At 35.3% G+C, this 10,918-nt stretch overlaps 2 protein-coding genes across 2 annotated transcripts; one reads left to right on the top strand and one right to left on the bottom strand.

Annotated features, from left to right (window-relative positions):
- Positions 1 to 1,189: 1,189 nt before the first annotated feature.
- LOC130956704 (uncharacterized) lies at positions 1,190 to 3,683 on the bottom strand. The gene is made up of 4 exons (XM_057883713.1): positions 2,716 to 3,683; positions 1,902 to 2,530; positions 1,441 to 1,812; positions 1,190 to 1,344 (listed from the first exon to the last, which is right to left on the bottom strand). The coding sequence occupies exons 1-4, from the start codon at positions 3,681 to 3,683 to the stop codon at positions 1,190 to 1,192; spliced, it is 2,124 nt and encodes a 707-aa protein (XP_057739696.1).
- Positions 3,684 to 5,430: 1,747 nt separating this feature from the next.
- Positions 5,431 to 10,845, top strand: LOC130954125 (uncharacterized). The gene is made up of 7 exons (XM_057880862.1): positions 5,431 to 5,727; positions 6,950 to 7,185; positions 7,517 to 7,653; positions 8,076 to 8,172; positions 8,303 to 8,794; positions 9,791 to 10,128; positions 10,326 to 10,845. The coding sequence occupies exons 2-7, from the start codon at positions 7,029 to 7,031 to the stop codon at positions 10,539 to 10,541; spliced, it is 1,437 nt and encodes a 478-aa protein (XP_057736845.1). The 5' UTR covers positions 5,431 to 5,727; positions 6,950 to 7,028; the 3' UTR covers positions 10,542 to 10,845.
- Positions 10,846 to 10,918: the final 73 nt, after the last annotated feature.

The following is a 10,918-nucleotide window of genomic DNA, read 5'->3' as shown; positions in this document are numbered from 1 at the left end:
TTTGGATTCCTTACTTATATATATGTATGTATGCTTCTATGCTCGTACCGGTTATCTTCGCAAACTGAGTCTTAAGTGTTGATATTCGTATCTTTGGCACTCTCTTATTTATATACTTGCATTAGTTTATCCCTTATCTGTTTCGTTACGTTATCGATCGGAGTGTTGCGCTTTTCAATTTAACGATTTTGTTTTACCCTTTTTTCTTCAAAGGCTCCTAGTTATAAACATTTTTCACACTACTATATATACTAAATTTTATTTTTAGAGGTCGTAATACCTCGCCACCTCTATTCTATGACTTAAGGATAAGGTTTTGTGTGGTAGGGTGTTACACCCTGCACATTATTAAGAATGCACATTGTAATCAAAATATTCATAACCAAAATATATTAATAGCTAGTAGTCATTAGTTTGTATGTACTTGCCTTACTATCTGAAAGATGGAATTAAGCTCCTTCAAGTTGAATCTATTAGGAACCTCCCAAATCCTAACAACATGAACTTTAAAACTCCATGCAAGTTTTTTTGCATTTACATCTTCAACAAAATCATACGATTCAATTATACTGTGTTCTGTTCTAACTAACGAACCTAGAAAGGATTTTTCTTTCTCATAGATTCAACCTCAAAAAAATAGGAGAATGGGGAGTGAACACAAAACCATTTGTCTATATCTATATCTGTAGGATATTTTTATTTATTTGTACATGGACTGTTTTTTTCTGTAGAAAATAGGAAACAAAATTGCCAGGTGTCCAACTCTAAAAGCAAACAGTTGTCAACCACACACAGCTTTACATGTCGAGCATGGAACGCTCTACTTGTCTATCACAGACCTCCTTACCAAGGTTGCGAGAACCGGACCGGTCAATAAACCGGTGAGGTCACTGATTCAATAGTTCACTGGTTCGACTGGGGTTCAACCGGTTTAGTTAAATATTAAATAAAATTATTAAAAAACTTAAAATAATCTTAAGTATATAAATTCAATAATTTATAACTTAATAAAATTTAATATTTCACATAATAAATTATCCATTACTTAATATTAGAGGTTCACAAACAATTTCAAACATCAAAGTTTATAACTAAACAAAAAATAAAACATACATAATGACAAACCCATAATGTTCTACATTCAAAAGATACAATTACTAGCAAGTTTTCAACTAATCAAAGGTGCAACTCATAAAAAATCAGAATTATCATTAAGTGTTCCAACATCTCCATCATAAACAGGTAATCCAAAGTCACCATCATCAGAAGTACCACCAAAAGAAGCTGTATTTGTAGAATCAGCAACATTAGGGAAATTCACATCAAGTTCCACATCTCCTCCATCTAATAAAATAAAATAGAAAACCAAGAAAAAATTAAAGTTACAACTTTACATCAGATATTGAGAGGAAATGAAACAAGTTTTGCTATTTCAATCACATGTAGGATATGAAGGCATAGCATTATCCGTATAAATTAAATTTTCAATGCCTTCGATGTCTCCATTAGTAAATTCAGGATCATCTTCATCCGGCATTACCCAAAAATCTACTGTGTCAATGCTTTGAATGTCAATTGGATCATAATTCTTCTTCTTGCGATGCATTCTAGATTGAAGGCGTAGATTATAAGTGACATAAACAATGTCACTTAGCCTTTGATGCACTAATCGGTTCCTCCTCTTTGAATGGATTTGTTCAAAGAGGCTCCAGTTCCTCTCACAGCCGGATGATGAAGATGTTTGATGAAGAAGACAAATTGCCATTTTTTGCAAGTTAGGAGCACTCCCACCATGTAGCCTCCACCATTCACCTACCAGAATATGAAATTCAACCATCAATTCTCATTCAATATTTAAAAAACATTCAAAGTAAATTGAACATAGAAATATAAATACTTACCAGGTTCAAGTCTCTTAATTGCTTTTAATGCACTTTCCCTTCCAAAACTTTCTTTTCGATCTCGATACAACTGTATCTCTTGCATTGCGGCAACCGAGTCATCGCAAAGAGTTTCAATATCAAATAAATCAAGCAAAGGCCTTAAGATATTTGCCTTCTCAACAAACCCCTCACTATAGAAGTAATCTGGATTCAAAAAGTATGCTGCTGCATGGAGGTCACGCTTCAAATGCTTATCCCACCGCATTTTCAAGATACTTGTATAAGGTGTGTATGCAGATTTCCTATTTCTAAACATTGTCTTGATATTAATTTTGGCTCTTTGCATGCCCGCATACACGATACTCAGAGAAGGTTTCTCATCAGCATCAACAAGTCTCAATAACTTAATTAGAGGACCAACAAGCATAACAGTAGTAAAACAATCCTCCCAAAACTTACTATCCAAGATAATTGAACTAACCATCTTCCCATTGACACTCTTGGATAATTTATGAGAAGTGAAATATTTGTCAATCACCAATGATTGCAAGTCTTCTTTATGAACATATATACTTTTCAAAGTAATGAAAACAGTAGCAAAATGTGTTACTCCTGGTCGAACAATTTCTTTCCACTCTTTTCTTTTTCTAAGCCATGACAAGAAAATCATATGATTGTAAACAAACACAGTCACTTTTGAAGCACGAGAGGCAAGGTCAGTTATGTGAGGAAGACTTGCTATGTCTTTCAAGATAAGATTGATGCAATGAGCAGCACAAGGAGACCAAAAAATGTTTGGATACTTTTCATGAATGAGTTTTCCAGCAGATACATAATTCGCAGCATTATCAGTAACCACATGCACATGTTACTAGACCCAACCCACTCAATAACCTCAGCAAACAATTTAAACAAGGTATCGGCAGTTTTTATCATATCAGAAGCATCAACAGACTTAACAAATGACATACCAGCAGGATAATAAACTAGAAAATTAATTAATGTACGCTGCCTTTGATCAGTCCAGCTATCTGCCATCAGTGTACAACCAGTCCTTTTCCACGAGCTCCTATAACCTTCAACAAGCAACTGACACTCTTTCTTAAGATCGGCCAGCAAATGAACTCTCATTTCGTCATACGACGGTCCCTTGAAACCAGGTCCAATTACAGCAACGCCGTCCAAGGCAGGTTGAAAGTAAGGCGATTGAATTGCATTGAATGGAATCCGTGCATCAATGATCCATCTTGCAAGCCCCAACTTAACCTTGTGTTTAACTTGTTTATTGGCCAAGACACTTTTCAAAGCTGGTTGAGAGCCTGGCGTAGTCCTTTCCTTAAAATAACTTCCAATTGGAGTAGCAGCAATCGCTCTTCTCTTTCCTTTGTCTCCCATTGTTGCAGGAGCTGGAGGTTGTACAGGATTAGGCGCTTCACCCTCTTCTTCCGCTTCTCTTTCACTTTCCACATCATAACAATCAGATGTAAATTTTCTTTTTTCTGCCTTATTTTTTTTGTTTTCCTCCAAAAGCCTTTTGAATTGAAGTTCAACATCATCTGTTACTTTGTTACAAACTTTAATTTGTCTAGGAATTTTTGCAAGATGATATTTCATTCTATATATCCCCCCTCCATTGTAAGTATTCAAGCAGAAAATACATGTATATTGAGCCTTGTTATTTTTGTCATACTTCACTGTAAAATACTGCCAAGCTGGATCAGATTTACCTCTGGATGAACCAGTTTGAGAATTTTGAACAACATTATCTTGTGGCTGTGAGTTACTTTGTGATTGTTCCATCTATAACAATCAGAAAATCAAAGACAAGAAATCAACTTCAGAAAACCATGAAAATAATGAAGCAGCAAACAGAACAAGCAGCATAGAGAATTGACAGTCACAGAAATCAACTGATTAAGGTAAAATAAAAATTTAAAACTATTTCCATTCAGAAGCAACAAAAATATTCATGAACCAGCAAAGAGAAGCAGCAAACAGAACAGGCAGCATAGAGAATCAAAAACAAAAATTAAGATCAGAACATATTCATGAAACAGCAAATAGAAGCAGCAAAAACAGATTGAAGATTCATGAAGCAGCAAAAACAGATTGAAGATTCATGAAGCAGCAAAAACAGAGAATAAAAAACAGATTCATGAAGCAGCAAACAGAAGCAACAAAAGTGTTCGAGACTCAACACGACTTGAAAAACAGATTGAACCTGAAGCATATTTAACTGGATTCATATGTTATTTTTTTTTAACTCAGATGTCCTGTTATTTTTTTTTCAAACAGAACAGGCGAGCTCAGAATTCAGAAGGAAGCATGTTCAAAATCAAGAAGACAAGAAAATCAGTCTTACCGGCGAATGAGAGGTTGGCTCGGCGAGATTCGACGACGAGGAGGCGGGCTCAACGCGGTGGTGGTCGCGGCTACTGTGGATTGGTTTGGGTGGCGAATGAGGAGCGCTACTGGGTGGCAAATGAGGAGCGCTTTGGAATCTGGAGCTTGGTGTGTGGTGGCAATGGTGGCCTTGGTGGGTGAGGGTGGCTGATTAGTGATTAGGGTTAGGTTAACGCGTACGCCAGTTTCTATTTTTTTTAAAAAAAAAAAAAGCCAAAACGACGTCGTTTGGCATCTGAATTTCCAAACCACTAAACCGCTAAAAAACCGGACGGTTCTTCCGATTCGCCAATTAACCGCCGATTCGACTGATTTTTCCACCGATTCTTTACCATTCGGTTTTTGAGGTTATCCGGATTGGTTAGGTAACCGGTTCCCGTTTTTTCCAGTTAAACCAATCAGTCCGGTCCGATTTTCAAAACCATGCTCCTTACTACTCTCCTATTATATATATTATTATATTAATATTAATATTAATAGATATTGCAAATTTTGCATTACACAAACATCGTATGCGAAAAATGTGACACATTAGATCAACGCTGGTGGATATTTTATTTCATCCATATTTCATAATTTTAGTGTATTGAATCAAATTACTAGACAAAAAAATCAATATTCCATCCGAAAATTGTGTGGATTAAATGATGAATTTGTGCAAATCAAATCTAATCTAATCCGTATAGACCTGTTGAAAGAAACTTCTACTCTAGTTGCTTTGGAAATTCATTCAACAAACATCACAAATAATTCAGGCCCTCGTCAGCAAAATCCAGGAAATAGGAGCATTCAAAATAAATTAACGAGAGTTTTGCCACCATTGACAGCACTGTTGAGTAGTGTCGTAGTGATGAGTACGGAGTCGGGTTTTGAAATTCAAAATCGCAACCAAGAAGAGATAGGTTATTACACATGACTTTGACGCGTGCATCTCACTCTCCTCGCAAAGGACAAAACTAAGGACAACACTCAACACACGTGCCGGTTCATCCACAAGCGCGTGACGACGACTAACACCCTCGCGTCTACTCTTCAAACCTGTAAGAAACTACTAAAAAATAGTCTCAGCTTCAAATTTCGGTGGACAATAAATAAAGTTTTTATAATTTCATTAAATTTAATCAAAATTTCAGATGCATAAGCATAACCATTTATATTATTTATCGACTCATCCCTTTCTTTCAAAGAAAATAATTTTTCCGTTCGTCAATGTTTTGTTTTCCCTCTCACTTTCTCATTGGAGGGAAAAACATCCAAAAATTTCTGCGGAAAGGAAGTGTTGGAATACAAATCTAGGGTTTTAGAATTAGTCATTTTTCTTCTTTGCTTAGTTACTCTTCAGCTGCTTTTAGCAATTTACTTATTCCATTTTACTATTTTGACTTTCGATCGAAAGAAGAAACATTGCTGAGAGCTAATCGCTTTTAATTTTTCCCATCAGGTATCTGTGATTTCAGCTGAAATTTGTTGCTTTAGCTTATTTGTTTTGTCATTTTATAGATGTTCTGTGTTTTTTGGGCTCTGTTGTGCTTTTAGGGTTTTAATCTGATTTCCTTGTTGAGGTTTTGGTTTTGGCTGTTCCTTGTTCATTTTGGTGCTCAAAATTTGGTTTGTTGAAATGTTAATTAATGCTGGATGCTTTACTATGGTGGGCTTGCTTGTTAATTTTGAGATGCTGTGGAGTAACTGGACTATGGAGTTCTGATGATTCAATGTAATCTTTTTTTCCTTGTGAAGATTCAATGATGTCATTGATATATGAATAACCCTTGAGTGCAAATACGTCATTTCTTGAAATTCACCGTTTTTTTTTTTGTGATTTTAATTTTTCTTGAATTTGTTGAATGCGCACAGTACATGATATGATATGGACATACTAGTGATGCACCGAATACTGAAAATTGTTGGATATGAACGTGGTATTGATGCATGATTAAAATCAAGCCAAAAAAACCGAACGTCCATTATTCATATCATCTTGTACGCGCGCACACACATACATATACATAAAGCTTGAACCATTCATTAAATATTCTTTCTTCATTATTGAGAACTGCTTAGAAGCTTGAAAAAGCTTAAAAATTCTGTGTCATTTCTGATTTGAAGTTTTGAATGGCTTTGTGTATGATGTGTTTCTTGTTCTATGTGGGTGAAAAACTAAATTATTAAATTGGAAATGTGAGTATGCTTGTTGTGATTTGTCAAATTGAAGATTGAACATGCACTTTTATAGATATTAATTATGAATTAATTAATGGTGCAAGATTTGGATATAATCCCATACTATCAAGCTAATGGGTATTTGGCAACCTATTAGCAGTTAGAAATGAAATCATGAACATGCTTCCTTGCTTATGAATTAGGGCAAGGCAAGTCATGAGAAAAGTGTAGTTTGATTTATCAAGTTCCGATTGGATATTTCTGTGATGGTATGTTTGATGAGAGTGTATTTTGGAGAAATAATAGCTTGTTTATTTTTACTGTTATAATTTTTTGAGTTATTTCAAGAGGCTTTTGATTATAAGATGCTTTATAAGCTTATTCAAATACAAACTAGAGTTTAATATCTTAGTTGTTGGTAGGTCTAGTAAGATATCTTCACATCTCCAATTGGCAAGCTTCCTTTATCATATATTGATAAATGTATCTTATGTTGGAAACAGGGGAGTAGTTGTGGAATTTCTTTTGCTTTCTGCTGCAGAACACAACCAGGAAGGTTTGACATTCTTCTCAAAAGTAAACATGCAAACCAAGAAAAAGGGCTCCAGACGAAATGCTCCTCAACAGCACGGTAGTCCTCGAGTTTCAAGAACACAGAGGAAGGTATCTGAAAATGGGCAAGCAGTTGAAAGGAAAGTTGCTGACTTAATTACATCATCATGCAGAAAAAATAAATCTTGTAAGTAGGCAGTAATAGTTTGTTCTATTATGTAGATATTATTGGTTATTGGTTGGCTTTTTGCTTGTGACTCCTGGTACATATTTAAATTTCACCTTATCTAATTTCAAGCCTGCCTGATTCATAACCATTTTCGTTCTTCATATGACCCTAATAATTTTTGTTCTTAAAGTTCCTTGTCTACCTTTATTATACCAAAACAATATATCTTTGGATAGAAAGTAAACAAGCATTCTATATTAGTTGGACAAATTATTCATTTTAAAACAATCTGAATGCTAAATGATGATTAACTTAATTTTTTCTGGTAACCCTGTTGGTGTAACCTCAGTGACTGCACTTGAGAATAAAGCTGGAGAGTCAATTCCTTCAACAGATTTGAGTAATCAGTATGACTTTGTGGACCATGGGACTTCCAATGCTTGGTTGCAAAATGATGCTGTTAATGGTACTTCAGTAGATGTTTTGGTAATTCAACTAGCCCCATCATTTTAGTTGTGTTATTTTAGAATGGCTGTTTCTTTGTATATGGGTGTTGTGCATGGATGCTACTACAAAGTTTTTCTTTTGTTTTGAATTTTTGAAACTTCTAGACCTCAACTGCACAAGGAGTGAGCCTTGTCAAAGTAATTTCCTAGTTAGTTAATTTGTCTTTTGCTTGAAAGATGGTTTTGAAAACTTCTAGACTCCAACTGGATGAGGAGTGAACCTCATTTGTCAAAGTAGCGTACTTATTATCCTTCTGATGTAATTAATTTCAGCAGATTCTGACTTATGCTAAGAAAATTAAATACAAATAAGTTGTGAAATGTCTCTTTGAAGGGGCTTGCTTTTATTAAACTTTGCAGATTGTCTTGCATACTTGTTACAAATTCACTTTATTGGTTTAGGGCTACAACAAGCAAGCTGCTCATGTGGAGTCTGGAACTATATTTTCTCCTGGATTTCACTTATCCAAAGGTTCTGGAGGAAAAGTTGTTGACAGAGGTAAATGACATAACTTTGTTCTTACAATCATCAGCTTTGAATTATTATTTCTGGTTGCCTATGTAATCTTACTAGTTGCAGTGTTTATTAAAGATTTCATTGACATATGTTTCTCTTTTTTTTTTTCTAGTTGATTTTGTCAAAATTTTTCAGCATGAGGACCAAAATAGAATTTGTTCTGACCAAGGAACAGATTTGTCACTGGTGGATGCCATAGATGATCCTGATAGTCGAGGATGTGGCACTGCAATGGAAGTAGACATAAATAATTCATCCAACTATGACCAACGCAGATGCGGTGATCCAATGCTGGATTTAAGCACAAATGATGTGAATGTTTGCAATTCTGATTTTGATGAAAATGTTTCCTTGGAAGTTTCTGCCATATATCTTGCCATGAAAAACTCAAAGCTGGAATGCAATGATGAACCTGGTCAGGAGTCTATGTCAGCAGATGTATGCCCAGAGGATGATGAATTTGAGGATTTTGATGACTTTGATCCTTACTTATTCATAAAGACCTTACCTGACTTGTCAACGGTGGTTCCTACCTTTAGACGATTGTTGCTACCTAAGCAGACACGGAGCTGTCCTCCTACTACTCTTGTCCTGGACTTGGATGGTAGGAATAATTTGTTTGCCTTGCTGTAGAACGCATCTAACACATTTTATTCATATCTCTTTTTTTATGCTGTAACCGAGTTGTTATGATCATTTTAGTTCTTGACTTCATTCCATGTAATTTCCTTCTCTTTGGGTGTCATTGCTTATCTCTTTTCCAACTTAACCACCAAAATGGACCTCAAAAAATTCTAGTGCTTACCAAAATATATTGGACGCTTGCCAAAATAGTCCAATTATGAGTAAGTTCAAAGCAGCTGTTCAATAAATTTACTCATGGCTGGACCATTTTGGTAAACTCTTGAACCTTTTAGGGACTGTTTTGTCATTTCTTTCTTTTGAGGTCTGTTTTGTTAGCGCTAGACTGTTGGGGTCCATTTCGGTAGTTAACCCTCTTTTCCCTATGATTCTAATTGGTGTTCCATTTATATGGATTTCTGTTTCTTACTCTGCCCTTATCATCATTGGTCCAAATTCTGTTATATTGCTAATGATATAATTTGCTGTTATCACTTCTATGCAATTATGATTTTTTGAACTTATTAAAGTGGTAATGTGGACTAAACTTTGGTACTAAAGCTGCTTCATTGGGGCTTTGAAGTGGTGGACACTAGTCAGTCACGATACCTTTCTGCTCCTGACTGGGCTTCCTTTAACTAAAGGGGGTGTTATCCTAATGTGTTAAATTAATAGGATGGAAAGACATAATTTTATCCATGTGTATTCTGTAGTGATGATGTTGTATTTGATTTGTGAAATGTTTGCCATAGGTAAACAAAAACTTTTTGAAGTGAAAAAGGCTTTTTCCTTCCGAGCTGTGAGGGGATTCTGTAGTCGTGAAAAGGGCTTTTGTTATTCCGAGCTGTTATTTTAGATTAATATGATCTCATTTTTGCATAGCTAACAATTACATGAAATGCTCATATTTTTATTCCTTTTCATCCTAATATATAGATTTTTATACCCTGTATATTGACTATAATTTTCTGTTTGGCAGAAACTTTGGTACATTCTACCCTTGAGCCTTGTGAGGATGTCGACTTCACTTTTCCTGTTAATTTCAATTCCGAAGAGCACATTGTATACGTACGTTGCCGCCCTCACCTCAGAGATTTCCTCAACAGAGTTTCTAGCCTTTTCGAGATAATTATATTTACAGCTAGTCAAAGCATTTATGCCGAGCAACTTCTAAACGTGCTTGATCCAAAGAGGAAGATATTTCGCCACCGTGTATACCGTGAATCCTGTGTTTATGTGGAGGGTAATTACCTCAAGGATTTAACAGTGCTTGGTCGTGATTTAGCTCGTGTTATAATAATTGACAACTCCCCTCAGGTATAGTTATTAATACTAATTTTAGATCATTACTGCAGTCATCATGGCTTACTATATTTCCCCATAGTTATCTAATAAAATTGGGTTATGACCAAGAGCTTTTTTAATATAGAAGAAATCCTTTTGGATAACGAAAAATGCGAAGTTTAGTGTTACATCGTAATACCTTTTCTTTGTTTGATTTGTTGGCTTCCCAGGCATTTGGGTTCCAGGTGGACAATGGAATACCGATCGAGAGTTGGTTTGATGATCGTTCAGATCAAGAATTGCTTTTATTACTTCCATTCTTAGAGAGCCTGGTTGGAGTTGATGATGTACGGCCATTAATCGCGAAGAAGTTCAATCTCCGGGAGAAAATTGCTGCGGCTGCCCTTCCGCTAAATACAAACAGGAGAGAGTTTTTATCGGAATGAATTGTGGGTTATATACAATATAGAGAAAAATGAAAGCATTTCTGTATGTTGTAACAATATTAGGGTTATTATGATATTAACAATACCATTTTCTTTGTTGTGGAAGTTGTAATGATCACACTTTGAACCAGGAAAAAAAAAAGAAAAAAGAAAGAAAAATTGATGGGAGAAAAACATAATAGCGTAGCATGTTTTTCGAGTATAAACCCTATATACGTCTAGTGAGGATGCTTGGTTGGTTCGGATAATAAAAGTTCCCCAATTATTTAATTTATAAAACCTATTTGGAGCTTGTTTGGTTTTACCAGTGTGTTAGTCTCGTACCAGATTTCAATTTCTTTATTTGGAATTAGTAATTTTCCTATTTTGTGCTCGAA

This window comes from Arachis stenosperma, chromosome 10 (assembly GCF_014773155.1).
Source record: "Arachis stenosperma cultivar V10309 chromosome 10, arast.V10309.gnm1.PFL2, whole genome shotgun sequence".
NCBI lineage: Eukaryota > Viridiplantae > Streptophyta > Magnoliopsida > Fabales > Fabaceae > Arachis > Arachis stenosperma.
The sequence above is the reverse complement of the archived record's forward strand: the minus strand, read 5'-3'. Positions and strand labels throughout refer to the sequence as shown.